The following is a 14,411-nucleotide window of genomic DNA, read 5'->3' on the forward strand; positions in this document are numbered from 1 at the left end:
AGGTTGTTGCTTCTGGAATTCAGAGTGGAAGATGCACTACATCCATTGTGAGGGGAAACAAGTGCCTCAAAGGGGTCTTATAGGGATGCCCAAGAGAAGTTCCATGGCTTTAAACACCATCTTCATGCTGACGATGCCCAGGTTTCTTTATCTAGCTTGGACCTTGCCCTGAAATCCAGATGTTTATCTGCCAAGTGACATCTCTACTTGCGTGTCTAATAGACTTACACTTAACCACACCCAAAATAGAAGTTTTTAGTTTTTCCATCCATCAGAATCCTGCTTCTCTCCCAGTCTCTACGTCTCCCACCCATCAATCCAACATCTAGTCCTGTCGATTCTACCCTTGGAATGTATAATATATCCCAAATTTGTCTACTTCTCTCCATCTCCATGGCTGCCACTATTTTCTCTTCACCATTAATGCCACTGCCACCTGTCTCCTACCAGCCAGCCTAATCACAGGAGCCACAGCGATCTTTTAAAAACAAGTCCAGGCCGGGCACGTTGGCTATGCCTATAATCCCAGCACTTTGGGAGGCCGAGGCGGGTGGATCACAAGGTCAGGAGTTCGAGACCAGCCTGCCCAACATGATGAAACCCCATTTCTACTAAAAATACCAAAATTAGCTAGGCATGGTGGTGCACGCCTGTAATCCCAGCTACTCAGGGGACCAAGGCAGGAGAATCACTTGAACCTGGGAGGTGGAAGTTGCAGTGAGCCAAGATCACGCCATAGCACTCCAGCCTGGGCAACCGAGCAAGACTCCATCTCAAAAAAAAAAAAAAAAAGTCCAGACCAGGCTCAGTGGCTCATGCCTGTAATCCCAACACTTTGGGAGGCTAAGGTACAAAGATTGCCTGAGGCCAAGAGTTCAAGGCTGCAGTGACCTATGATGGTGCCACTGTACTCCAACCTGGACAAAAAAAAGTGAGACTCCATCTCCAAAAAAAAAAAAAAAACAGGCTGGGTGCAGTGGCACATGTCTGTAATTCCAGCACTTTGGGAGGCTGAGGCAGGCGGATCACTTGAGGTCAGGAGTTCAAGACCAGCCTGGCCAACATGGTGTACTTTCTCTACTAAAAGTACAAAAATTAGCCAGGCATGGTGGCATGCACCTATAATCCCACCTACTTGGGAGACTGAGATAGGCGGATCACTTGAACCTGGGAGGCAGAGGTTGCAGCGAGCCAAGATTGTGCTACTGCTTTCCAGCCTGGGCGACAGAGTAAGACTCTGTCTTAAAAAAAAAAAAAAAAAAAAAATGCTGGGCGTGGTGTCTCACGCCTGTAATCCCAGCACTTTGGGAGGCCGAGGCAAGTGGATCACCTGAGGTCAGGAGTTCGAACCAGCCTGGCCAAGATGGTGTACTTTCTCTACTAAAAGTACAAAAATTAGCCAGGCATGGTGGCATGCACCTATAATCCCAGCTACTCAGGAGGCTGAGACAGGAGAATCGTTTGAACCCAGGCAGTGGAGGTTGTGGTGAGCTGAGATTGCACCATTGTACTCCAGCCTGGGCAACAGAGTGAGACTCCATTTCCAAAAAAAAGAAACAAAAAAATTCCAGGGCCGGTGTGGTGACTCATGCCTGTAATCTCAAAACTTTGGGAGACTGGCCCAGCATAGTGGCTCACAACTGTAATCCCAACACTTTGAGAGGCTGAGGCAGGTGGATTACCTGAGGTCAGGAGTTCGAGACCAGCCTGACTAACATGGTGAAAGCCCATCTCTACTAAATACAAAAATTAGCCAGGCATGGTGGCGTGCACCTGTAATCCCAGCTGCTTGGGAGGCTGAAGCAGGAGAATCACTTGAACCTAGGAGGCAGAGGTTGCAGTGAGCTGAGATCAGCCATTGCACTCCAACCTGGGCAAAAAGAGCGAAACCCCCTCTCAAACAAACAAACAACAACAACAAAAAAACACTTTGGGAAGCTGAGATGGGCAGATCACTTGGAAACCAGGAGTTCGAGACCAGTCTAAACAGCATAGTGAGACCCTGTCTCTACAAAAATTTTAAAATCTTTTTTAAAATCAGCCAGGCACAGTGGCACACACCTATAGTCCTAGATACTTGGGAAACTGAGGTGGAAGGATGACTTGAGCCCATGATTTTGAGGTTGCAGTGGGCTATGATGGTGCCACTGCACTCCAGCCTAGGCCATAGAGCAAGACACCATGTCAAAAAAAAAAAAAAAAAAAAAAAAATCCAATCACTTCTGCTCACCTCTCTCTTCTCTATCTCTCTCCCCTGCAAGACACACACTGACAACCTTTAAAGGCTTCCTGTGGCTGGATGAAATCTAGAGGCTTTACCCTCCTCGCATGGCCCTGCATGACCTGGCCCCTGGCCTCCTCTCTGACCTCATCTCCCACCCCTCTCCCAGCCTCTCTGCTGCAGCCACACTGGCCGCCTGTTTGTCTCCAACACCCCCAGCTTGGTTCCGCCTTCAGCATTTGCAGTAGCTGCTCCCTTTACCTGGAATGCTTTGCTCCCAAACTTTTACCTGGTCACTATTTTTTGTCATTTGGGTCTTAGCTCCAGTGCCACCCAATCACTTGAAGCGGATTTTGCTGACTGCTGTGTTTAAAAGTAGCTCCCTGCCACTCTAACGACACCAGCCTGTCTTATTTTCTCATAGCACTATGTACCAATTTCTTCTTCAGTTTCTTTCTTTTCCGTCTGGCCTCACTGGAATACAAGCTCCGCAGGTGCCTTCTCTGATCCCTTTGCCTCTGTGTCCCTCCTGCCTTAGAACAATGCCCAGCACGTGGTAGGCACTCAGATACTCACTAAATGGAGGAATGGATGAATAATTCATAAAGCAGGATAAAGTTCAACTTTAGGCTTGTGGCTCAGATTGGATTTACATTTAGAGTCAGATTTAAGTTTAGTGTTAGGAGTGGTGGTAAACTGGTTTCAAGATTAGCCCTAGAAACAGGGTTGGGTTGGGGTAGAGGAGTTTTATTTAGGGGGTTATTAATTGGAATGTGTTTAGATTTGAGGTTAGGGTTACAGTTGGGGTTGAGTCTGAGTTGTGATTTGGGTTGAGGTTAAATTTGGGTTAGGGTTGATGTTGGTATTAAATCCCAATTTAGGTTTTGAGGCTAAGTTCAAGTTTGAAGCTAATGTCATTTCAGTCTCATTTGGAGGCTTCAGAGATTTCACTAGTTTCTCCACAAAGACCACTATAAAGACTGTATTTCCCTGAGTTTGGGGCACAAGACTCCAGTCATCAGCTCTCCCACCCAGGGAAAGTCCCAAACCAACTGCTGGCCTGCCCAAGAAAGAAACCAAATTTCATACAACCTCCGAAACTGAGATTGAAACCAAGATTGGCTCATCTCAAGGAGCATCCTTCAGCATATCTCACATGCACGTGACACAGCCTCAGCCCAGTCTTGCCCTTCCTTCCTCTCTGTCTCTCGTCTCCCCATCACTCCTTCTTGCCTTTAATTTAAATTTCTTCCTCTTTAATTTAAATTTCTCTCTGTGTCTCACTATTAATTGCAATACCATTTTGGTTTTTTGTTGTTTTTTGTTTTTTGTTTTGTTTTGTTTTTTGGTTTGTTTGTTTGTTCGTTTGAAATGGAGTCTCACTTTGTTGCCCAGGCTGGAGTGCAGTGGTGCGATCTTGGTTCACTGCAATCTCTGCTTCCCGGGTTCAAGCAGTTCTCCTGCCTCAGCCTCCCTAGTAGCTAGGACTACAGGCACGTGCCACCACGCTCGGCTAATTTTTTGTATTTTTAGCAGTGATGGAGTTTCACCATGTTGGCCAGGATTGTCTCTATCTCTTGACCTCGTGATCCACTCTCACACTCTCCTCGGCCTCCCAAAGTGCTGGGATGACAGGCGTGTGCCACTGCACCCAGTCTTGCAATACCATTTTATATTTTAATATAGCTCAGTTGGGGTCTCAGTCTATCAGCTCATACCATTAGAGAAGCAGAAAGAGACAACAGGAAGCAAAAAGGACCCTGAAAGAAAGGGCAACACGGAGAAAAAGAAAGGAACAGGGGCTAAGAGGGAAACCAACACTGACGCAAGAGATAAGGTTAAAAGAATGAAAAGAAGGTTGGGCACAGTGGCTTACACCCATATTCCCAGCACTTTGGGAGGTCAAGGCAGGCGGATCACCTGAGGTCAGGAGTTCGAGACAAACCTGGCCAACATGGTGAGACCCCCCCCCCACCATCTCTACTAAAAATACAAAAATAAATTAGACGGGCTTGATGGAGTACCTGTAATCCCAGCTACTCGGGAGGCTGAGGCAGGAGAATCGCTTGAACCCGAGAGGCAGAAGTTGCAGTGAGCAGAGATTGTGCCACTGCACTTCAGCCTGGGCAACAGAGTAAGAACCTGTCTCAAAAAAAAAAAAAAAGGAAAAGAAATTTTCTGACCTACCTCATCTGATAGTAGGTTATAAGACCTTCATTCCAGAAGAGGTTCTGCCCGGCCGGGCGCGGTGGCTCAAGCCTGTAATCCCAGCACTTTGGGAGGCCGAGACGGGTGGATCACGAGGTCAGGAGATCGAGACCATCCTGGCTAACACGGTGAAACCCCGTCTCTACTAAAAAAATACAAAACACTAGCCGGGCGAGGTGGCGGGCGCCTGTAGTCCCAGCTACTCGGGAGGCTGAGGCAGGAGAATGGCGTAAACCCGGGAGGCGGAGCTTGCAGTGATCTGAGATCCGGCCACTGCACCAGCCCGGGCGACAGAGCCAGACCCCGTCTCAAAAAAAAAAAAAAAAAAAAAAAAAAGAAGAGGTTCTGCCCTATCCCTGGGAGGAAGGAATGCTGTACAGAGAGACCAAGAAGAATATGGCCAGGCCTTACTGGGATCCCCCCAGTTCCAGTCTATTACCATTAGATTATACTCCTTTTGTTCAATTACATTTCTGCACAGCTGTTCATTCTTCGTCAAATCTAAGCATAAAAATAGATTTCCCTGGGTCCTTCGGTCCTCATTTCTGAAGACTCCCATGTCCTCTAAAACTTTGATTAAATAAATGTATTACGCTTTTCTCTTGTTAATCTGTCTTTTGTTATAGGAGTATTGGCCATAACCCTTATGATGGGTCAGGAAGGGATCACCCCTTTGTGCCCCTACAGAAATAATAGCTAAGACTAGTAAAGCATAAAAGGCAAAGGTACACGGCCTCAAGTAGAGAAGGAGAACAGGAGAAATAACTCATACACACCCAGAATGTTAATTACATGTCCCTCCATGTTACGCCAAGACCCCTCAGGGACCTTGTGCCTGGGGAGAGAAGTGGTCTGCCCCCATGGAACAGTGGGCTTGACCCCGGGTCACCACCAGCCCCAGCTCCAACCCCTCTAACACTCTCCAAGTAAAATCACATCAGTAGCAGTAATAATATTTGAGGTGACCAGTTGGTATTATCTCAAACTTAGGAAAAGTGAATAAAGTCATCTTTAGAAACTTTGCTTTTTTTTTAAACCTTGTAACTTGTAAGCTAACTGAAAATGGGCTCATGTATGAGAATGTTCGTATCAACATTTTTCGTGTTCGACAAAAACTAGAAACAAACCAAATGCCCATCAACAGAATATATTAGAGTATATTGATAAAACAGAATATCACATCACAATTTTTTTTTTTTTTGAGATAGAGTCTCGCTCTGTTGCCCAGGTTGGAGTGCAGTGGCCGGATCTCAGCTCACTGCAAGCTCTGCCTCCTGGGTTTACGCCATTCTCCTGCCTCAGCCTCCCAAGTAGCTGGGACTACAGGCGCCCGCCACCTCGCCCGGCTAGTTTTTTGTATTTTTTAGTAGAGACAGGGTTTCACCGGGTTAACCAGGATGGTCTCGATCTCCTGACCTCGTGATCTGCCCGTCTCGGCCTCCCAAAGTGCTGGGATTACAGGCTTCAGCCACCGCGCCCGGCCCACATCGCAATTTTTTAAAAAAATATTACTGATACATACAACCACGTGGATGAATCTCACAAACATAATGCTGACTGAAAGAGGCCAAACAGATATGAGTACATTCTGTGTGATTTCATTTATATGATGCCCCAAAGCAGGAGGAACTAATCTATGGTGACAAAGGAGAGAGAGTGGTTGGTTATCTTTGGAGGGTATCAGCAGGGAGGGGGCATGAGGGAACCTGCTGGGAACCTGAAAATACGTGGAACTGGGTGATGGCTACATACAGATGGAAAAATTCATCAGTCGTACACTTAAGAGGTGTCCACCTCATACCTAAGTTACATATCAATAAAAAGGAAAACATTTTTGGAACTTTTTTTTTTTTTTTTGAGACAGTCTTGCTCTGTCCCCTAGGCTAGAGTGCAATGGTGTGATCTTGACTCACTGCAGCCTCCATCTCCTGGGTTCAAATGGTTCTCCAGCCTCAGCCTCCTGAGTAGCTGGGACTACAGATGCGCACCACCACGCCTGGCTGATTTTTGTATTTTTTTTAGAGATGGGGTTTCACCATGTTGGCCAGCTGGTCTCGAACTCCTGACCTCAAGTAATCCACCTGCCTCAGACTCCCAAAGTGCTGGGATTACAGGCGTGAGCCACTGCACCAGGCCTGGAACAATTTTAAAATAATGTATTGGCTCTGCAAATGCAGCTTCAGGACAAGTCCCTTAGCTGTCCCCACCCCACCCTAAGTCACCACCCTTAAGCCTCACCCATGTGGAATTCTGAAACTTCCCTTGTAGAGAATGTTGGAAGGTGTCTGCCACATTGATCCTGGAGTGTGTGTTTATTTGTGGTTATATAAATCTGATCTGTGGAAGCCACCTGAGGTCAGGAAGAGATGGAGGGCATCCTTCAGGAGTGAGATGAGACATCATCATACTTGAGTGTCCAGCATCATCTCTGAGTAAGGGGACCAAAAAATATATCTTCCAAACTAGGACATTTTCAAGAGTGGAAGGGGGCTCCATTAATATTTTCACCTGCACGAGAGGCAAACGCTAGAATGTCCCCGATGAAGAGGATATATAATGAACCTTCTTGATGTGAAACCTGCCAGATGGGCTGGAAAGTCCATATACTGGAACAAGTATGACTTGAGTTGTTTGGGACAAGGGCAGGGGTACAAGAGAAGGAAATGGGCAAAGAGAGAAGCCTGTACTCAGCCAAGGGTGCAGAGATGTTATATATATGACTGCTCTTCAGGGAACCGGGCCTCCAGCCCACACCCCAGCTGCTCAACCTCCTCCTCTCCGAATTGACTGTCCCTTCTCTGGAACTCTAGGCCTGACCCCACTCCCTGGCCCTCCCAGCCCACGATTCCCCTGACCCAACTCCCTTTCCCAGAACTCAGTCGCCTGAACCCCCAGCCTGTGGTTCTCTCCTAGGCCTCAGCCTTTCCTGCCTTTGACTGAAACAGCAGCATCTTCTAAGCCCTGGGGGCTTCCCCGGGCCCCAGCCCCGACCTAGAACCCGCCCGCCGCCTGCCACGCTGCCACTGCCGCTTCCTCTATAAAGGGACCTGAGCGTCCGGGCCCAGGGGCTCCGCACAGCAGGTGAGGCTCTCCTGCCCCATCTCCTTGGGCTGCCCGTGCTTCGTGCTTTGGACTACCACCCCACAGTGTCCTGCCCTCTGCCTGGGCCTCGGTCCCTCCTGCACCTGCTGCCTGGATCCCTGGCCTGCCTGGGCCTGGGCCTTGGTGGGTTTGGTTTTGGTTTCCTTCTCTGTCTCTGACTCTCCATCTGTCAGTCTCATTGTCTCTGCCACACATTCTCTGTTTCTGCCATGATCCCTCTCTGTTCCCTTCCCGTCTCTCTCTGCCTCCCTCTGCTCACCTTGGGGTTTCTCTGACTGCATCTTGTCCCCTTCTCTGTCGATCTCTCTCTCAGGGGTGGGGGGGTGCTGTCTCCCAGGGCAGGAGGTCTGTCTTCCGCAGCGTGCCCCGCCCCGCTTACTGTCTCTCTCTCTCTTTCTCTGCAGGTTCTCCCCATGACACCACCTGAACGTCTCTTCCTCTCAAGGGTGCGTGGCAGCCCCCTACACCTCCTCCTCCTGGGGCTGCTGCTGGTCCTGCTGCCTGGGGCCCAGGTGAGGCAGCAGGAGAATGGGGGCTGCTGGGGTGGCTCAGCCAAACCTTGAGCCCTAGAGACCCCCTCAACTCTGTTCTCCCCTAGGGGCTCCCTGGTGTTGGCCTCACACCTTCAGCTGCCCAGACTGCCCGTCAGCACCCCAAGATGCATCTTGCCCACAGCACCCTCAAACCTGCTGCTCACCTCATTGGTAAACATCCACCTGACCTCCCAGACATGTCCCCCCCAGCTCTTCTCCTACCCCTGCCTCAGGAACCCAAGCATCCACTCCTCTCTGCCAACTTCCTCCACGCTAAAAAAACAGAGGCAGGCACTCCTATGCCTCCCCGTGCCACCCCCCAGGAACTCAGCTGTTCAGTGCCTGCTTCCTCAGGGATTGAGACCTCTGATTCAGACCCCTGATCTCCCATCCCCATCCTCTATGGCTCTTCCTAGGAGACCCCAGCAAGCAGAACTCACTGCTCTGGAGAGCGAACACGGACCGTGCCTTCCTCCAGGATGGTTTCTCCTTGAGCAACAATTCTCTCCTGGTCCCCACCAGTGGCATCTACTTCGTCTACTCCCAGGTGGTCTTCTCTGGGAAAGCCTACTCTCCTAAGGCCACCCCCACCCCACTCTACCTGGCCCATGAGGTCCAGCTCTTCTCCTCCCAGTACCCCTTCCACGTGCCTCTTCTCAGCTCCCAGAAGATGGTGTATCCAGGGCTGCAGGAACCCTGGCTGCACTCGATGTACCATGGGGCTGCGTTCCAGCTCACCCAGGGAGACCAGCTATCCACCCACACAGATGGCATCCCCCACCTAGTCCTCAGCCCTAGTACTGTCTTCTTTGGAGCCTTCGCTCTGTAGAACTTGGAAAACTCCAGAAAGAAAAAATAATTGATTTCAAGACCTTCTCCCCATTCTGCCTCCATTCTGACCATTTCAGGGGTCACCACCACCTCTTCTTTGGCCATTCCAACAGCTCAAGTCTTCCCTGATCAAGTCACCGGAGCTTTCAAAGAAGGAATTCTAGGCATCCCAGGGGACCATAGCTCCCTGAACCATCCTGGATGTCTGTCTGGCTGATGATTTCAAGCCTGCCTAGGAATTTCCAACCCAAAGCTGTTGGTCTGTCCCACCAGCTAGGTGGGGCCTAGATCCACACACGGAGGAAGAGCAGGCACATGGAGGAGCTTGGGGGATGACTGGAGGCAGGGAGGGGACTATTTATGAAGGCAAAAAAATTAAATTATTTATTTATGGAGGATGGAGAGAGGGGAATAATAGAAGAACATCCAAGGAGAGACAGAGACAGGCCCAAGAGATGAAGAGTGAGAGGGCATGGGCACAAGGCTGACCGAGAGAGAAAGAAGTAGGCGTGAGGGATCACAGGGCCCCAGAAGGCAGTGAAAGGCTCTGAAAGCCAGCTGCTGACCAGAGTCCCACACGGAGGCATCTGCACCCTGGATGAAGCCCAATAAACCTCTTTTCTCTGAGATGCTGTCTGCTTGTGTGTGTCTGTCTGGGAGTGAGAATTTCCCAGTCTATCTAAGGAAAGGAGGGAGGGATAGAGGGCTTAAAGGGAGCAAGAGCTGTGGGGAGAAAAGGATAAGGGGCTCAGAGAGCTTCAGGGACATGTGATGGACTCACCAGGTGAGGCCGCCAGACTGCTGCAGGGGAAGCAAAGGAGAAGCTGAGAAGACAAAGGAAAAGTCAGGGTCTGAAGGGGCGGGGGTCAGGGAGCTCCTGGGAGACATGGCCACAAGTAGTGGCTCTGAGGAATGGGTTACAGGAGACCTCTGGGGAGATATGACCACAGCAAAGGGTAGGAGAATGTCCAGGGCTATGGGGGTTGAGTATGGGGACCCCCCTGCCAAGACAGGGCCATGTAGAGGGCCCTAGGGAGTGAAAGAGCCTCCAGGACCTCTAGGTATGGAATACAGGGGACGTTTAAGAAGATATGGCCACACATTGGGGCCCTGAGAAGTGAGAGTTTCATGAAAAAAATCAGGGACCCCAGAGTTCCTTGGAAGCCAAGACTGAAACCAGCATTGTGAGTCCCCGGGTCAGAGTGAAAGAAGAAGGCCTGCCCCAGTGGGGTCTGTGAATTCCCGGTGGTGATTTCACTCCCCGGGGCTGTCCCAGGCTTGTCCCTGCTACCCCCACCCAGCCTTCCCTGAGGCCCTGAGCCTGCCCCCAAGCCCCCAGCTCCTTCTCCCCCAAGGAACCCAAACGCAAGCCTCAGGACTCAACACAGCTTTTCTCCCTCCAACCCCATTTTCTCTACCTCAAGGACTCAGCTTTCTGAAGCCCCTCCCAGTTCTAGTTCTATCTTTTTCCTGCATCCTGTCTGGAAATCAGAGGGAAACAGACCACAGACCTGGTCCCCAGAAGAAATGGAGGCAATAGGCTTTGAGGGGCAGGAGGACGGGATTCAACCTCCAGAGTCCCACACACAAATCAGTCAGTGGCCCAGAAGACCCCCCTCGGAATCGGAGCAGGGATGGTGGGGAGAGTGAGGAGTATCCTTGATGCTTGGGTGTCCCCAACTTTCCAAATCCCCGCCCCCGCGATGGAGAAGAAACCAAGACAGAAGGTGCAGGGCCCACTACCGCTTCCTCCAGATGAGCTCATGGGTTTCTCCACCAAGGAAGTTTTCCGCTGGTTGAATGATTCTATCCCCGCCCTCTCGCCCCAGGGACATATAAACGCAGTTGTTTGCACACCCAGCCAGCAGACGCTCCCTCAGCAAGGACAGCAGAGGACCAGCTAAGAGGGAGAGAAACAACTCCAGACCCCAACTGAAAAAAAACCCTCAGACGCCACATCCCCAGACAAGCTGCCAAGCGGGGTTCTCTCCCTCTCACATACTGACCCAGGGCTCCACCCTCTCTTCACTGGAAAGGACACCATGAGCACGGAAAGCATGATCCGGGACGTGGAGCTGGCCGAGGAGGCGCTCCCCAGGAAGACAGCGGGGCCCCAGGGCTCCAGGCGGTGCTGGTTCCTCAGCCTCTTCTCCTTCCTGCTCGTGGCAGGCGCCACCACGCTCTTCTGTCTGCTGCACTTTGGAGTGATCGGCCCCCAGAGGGAAGAGGTGAGTGCCTCGCCAGCCTTCATCCACTCTCCCACCCAAGAGAGGGAGACAGATGGGATGGGCGAAAGATGTGTGCTGACAGGGAGGGATGGAGAGAAAAACAACGTGGAGAAAGACTTGGATGCAGAAAGAGATGTGGCAAGAGATGGAGAAGAGAGAGAGAGAAAGATGGAGAGGCAGGATGTCTGGCACATGGAAGGTGCTCACTAAGTGTGTATGGAGTGAACGAATGAATGAATGAACAATCAGATAGTAAATAAGATATGGAGACAGATGTGGGGTGTGAGCAGAGAGATGGGGGAAGAAACAAGTGATATGAATAAAGATGGTGAGACAGAGAGTGGGAAATATGGCAGCTAAAGAAAGCGATGAGGGAGATAAGGAGAGATGAAGATAGGATGTCTGGCACACAGAAGACACTCAGTGAAAGAGTTGTTGAATGCATAGAGGGTGAATACACAGATGAATGGAGAGAGAAAACCGGACAACTCAGGGCTAAGAGCGCAGGCCAGACAGGCAGCCAGCTGTTCCTCCTTTAAGGGTGATTCCCTTGATGTTAACCATTCTCCTTCTCCCCAACAGTTCCCCAAGGACCCCTCTCTAATCAGCCCTCTGGCCCAGGCAGTGAGTAAGTGTCTCCAAACTTTTTTCCTAATTCTGGGTTTGGGTTGGGGTGTAGGGTTAGTACTGGTACGAAAGCAGTGGGGGAAATTTAAAGTTTTGGTCTTGGGGGAGGGCGGATGGGGTGAAAGTAAGGGGATGGGGGGTATTTTCTAGGAAGTTTAAGGGTCTCACCTTTTTCTTTTCTCTCTCCTCTTCAGGATCATCTTCTCGAACCCCAAGTGACAAGCCTGTAGCCCATGTTGTAGGTAAGAGCTCTGATGACGTGTCTTGGAACTTGGAGGGCTAGGATTTGGGGGTTGAAGCCCGGCTGAGGGTAGGCAGACCTTGGAGACAGTGTGAGAAGGACTGGCTGAGCTCAAGGGAAGGGTGGAGGAACTGCACAGCCCTTAGGGGGATACTCAGAACGTCATGGCCAGGTGGGATGTGGGATGACAGACAGAGGGAACAGGAACCGGATGTGGGGTGGGCAGAGCTCGAGGGCCAGGATGTGGAGAGTGAACCGACATGGCCACACTGACTCCCCTCTCTCTCTCTCCCTCCCTCCAGCAAACCCTCAAGCTGAGGGGCAGCTCCAGTGGCTGAACCGCCGGGCCAATGCCCTCCTGGCCAATGGCGTAGAGCTGACAGATAACCAGCTGGTGGTGCCATCAGAAGGCCTGTACCTCATCTACTCCCAGGTCCTCTTCAAGGGCCAAGGCTGCCCCTCCAACCATGTGCTCCTCACCCACACCATCAGCCGCATCGCTGTCTCCTACCAGACCAAGGTCAACCTCCTCTCTGCCATCAAGAGCCCCTGCCAGAGGGAGACTCCAGAGGGGGCTGAGGCCAAGCCCTGGTATGAGCCCATCTACCTAGGAGGGGTCTTTCAGCTGGAGAAGGGTGATCGACTCAGCGCTGAGATCAATCTGCCCGACTATCTCGACTTTGCCGAGTCTGGGCAGGTCTACTTTGGGATCATTGCCCTGTGAGGAGGACGAACATCCATCCTTCCCAAACCCCTCCCCCGCCCCAATCCCTTTATTATCCCCTCCTTCAGACACCCTCATCCTCTTCTGGCTCAAAAAGAGAATTGGGGACTTAGGGTCAGACCCCAAGCTTAGAACTTTAAGCAACGCCACCACCACTTCGAAGCCTGGGGTTCAGGAATGTGTGGCCTGCACAGTGAAGTGCTGGCAACCACTGAGAATTCAAACTGGGGCCTCCAGCACTCACTGGGACCTCCAGCTTCCATCCCTGAACTCAGTCTGTGACATCTGGAATCTGGAGACCAGGGAGCCTTTGGTTCTGGCCGGAACGCTGCAAGACTTGAGAAGACATCACCTAGAAGTTGACACAAGTGGACCTCGGGCCTTCCTCTCTCCAGATGTTTCCAGACTTCCTTGAGACATGGAGCCTGGCCCTCCCCATGGAGCCAGCCCCCTCTATTTATGTTTGCACTTGTGATTATTTATTATTTATTTATTATTTATTTATTTACCGATGAATGTATTTATTTGGGAGGTCGGGGGATCCCAGGGGACCCAATGTGGGAGCTGCCTTGGCTCAGACATGTTTTCTGTGAAAACGGAGCTGAACAATAGGCTGTTCCCACATAGCCTCCTGGCCTCTGTGCCTTCTTTTGATTATGTGTTTTTAAATATTTATCTGATTAAGTTGTCCGAACAATGCAGATCTGGTGACTGACTGTCACTCATTGCTGAGCCTCTGCTCCCCAGGGGAGTTGTGTCTGTAATCGCCCTACTATTCAGTGGCGAGAAATAAAGTTTGCTTAGAAAAGAAACATGGTCTCCTTCTTGGAATTAATTCTGCATCTGCTTCTTCTTGTGGGTGGGAAGAAGCTCCCTAAGTCTCTCTCCACAGGCTTTAAGATCCTTCAGACCCAGTCCCATCCTTCCACTCCTAGGGTGCTGGAGACCTGACATCAACAAAGCCCAACAGAATATTCCCCATCCCCCAGGAAACAAGAGCCTGAACCTAATTACCTCTCCCTGAGGGCATGGGAATTTCCAACTCTGGGAATTCCAATCCTTGCTGGGAAAATCCTGCAGCTTAGGTGAGATTTCCGGCTGTTGCAGCTGGCCAGCCGTCCGGAGAGAGCTGGGGAGGAGTCACATTCTCAGGTACCTGAATCACACAGCCAAGGGACTTCCAGAGATTCAGGTGTCTAGGCTTCAAATCACCCTGTCCTAACTCTGTAAGTTGAACCAGCCACTTAACCTATCTATCCAATAGAGACAGGAATGTCCACCACACATAGGGCATGTGAGAGAAGGCCTGACCTCCATCAGAGGACCTCACTCAGCCCTTGACACAGTGGGCACTCAATGAATTCTGGCTTACTTCCTTCAACCAGTTTCCAGCTGTTCTATCCTATTCCATTCTCTCAGTGGGTGAAATTGAAGAGACTGAGGACAATAAAGAACAAGGGACTGAACCGCTGGGCGTGGTGGCATGCACCTGTAATCCCACCACTTTTCGAGGCCAAGGTGAGAAGACAGATTGAACCCAGGAGTTCGAGAGCAATCTGGGCAATATAGTGAGATCCTGTCTCTATTTTTTAAAAAAGAATGAAATATAGGAATAAGATGTGGGTGAAGGACTCACATGCCGGCTTGGTCCCACCGGTCTTTGTGGTAAAGGAGGGGAGAGGTGAGAGGTGGGTGA

The 14,411-nt window shown here is 50.6% G+C and overlaps 2 protein-coding genes across 2 annotated transcripts; both read left to right on the top strand.

Annotated features, from left to right (window-relative positions):
- Positions 1–7,500: 7,500 nt before the first annotated feature.
- On the top strand, positions 7,501–9,522 carry LTA (lymphotoxin alpha). The gene is made up of 4 exons (XM_025383411.1): positions 7,501–7,654; positions 7,936–8,043; positions 8,130–8,235; positions 8,481–9,522. Exons 2-4 carry the CDS (start codon positions 7,945–7,947, stop codon positions 8,891–8,893), a joined length of 618 nt encoding a protein of 205 aa, XP_025239196.1. The 5' UTR covers positions 7,501–7,654; positions 7,936–7,944; the 3' UTR covers positions 8,894–9,522.
- Positions 9,523–10,760: 1,238 nt separating this feature from the next.
- On the top strand, positions 10,761–13,527 carry TNF (tumor necrosis factor). Its single transcript, XM_025382972.1, has 4 exons — positions 10,761–11,123; positions 11,706–11,751; positions 11,945–11,992; positions 12,294–13,527. The coding sequence occupies exons 1-4, from the start codon at positions 10,938–10,940 to the stop codon at positions 12,713–12,715; spliced, it is 702 nt and encodes a 233-aa protein (XP_025238757.1). The 5' UTR covers positions 10,761–10,937; the 3' UTR covers positions 12,716–13,527.
- The last annotated feature ends 884 nt before the right edge of the window (positions 13,528–14,411 follow it).

This window comes from Theropithecus gelada, chromosome 4, assembly GCF_003255815.1.
Source record: "Theropithecus gelada isolate Dixy chromosome 4, Tgel_1.0, whole genome shotgun sequence".
Lineage (NCBI taxonomy): Eukaryota > Metazoa > Chordata > Mammalia > Primates > Cercopithecidae > Theropithecus > Theropithecus gelada.

Bases quoted from the DNA above. Each gene is read 5' to 3' on its own strand.
- TNF (XM_025382972.1), top strand. From the start codon at position 10,938: ATGAGCACGGAAAGCATGATCCGGGACGTGGAGCTGGCCGAGGAGGCG. The intron at 11,124-11,705 runs GTGAGTGCCTCG...TCTCCCCAACAG, and splicing joins TCGGCCCCCAGAGGGAAGAG to TTCCCCAAGGACCCCTCTCT. The intron at 11,752-11,944 runs GTAAGTGTCTCC...TCTCCTCTTCAG, and splicing joins CCCTCTGGCCCAGGCAGTGA to GATCATCTTCTCGAACCCCA.
- LTA (XM_025383411.1), top strand. From the start codon at position 7,945: ATGACACCACCTGAACGTCTCTTCCTCTCAAGGGTGCGTGGCAGCCCC. The intron at 8,044-8,129 runs GTGAGGCAGCAG...GTTCTCCCCTAG, and splicing joins TCCTGCTGCCTGGGGCCCAG to GGGCTCCCTGGTGTTGGCCT. The intron at 8,236-8,480 runs GTAAACATCCAC...GGCTCTTCCTAG, and splicing joins ACCTGCTGCTCACCTCATTG to GAGACCCCAGCAAGCAGAAC.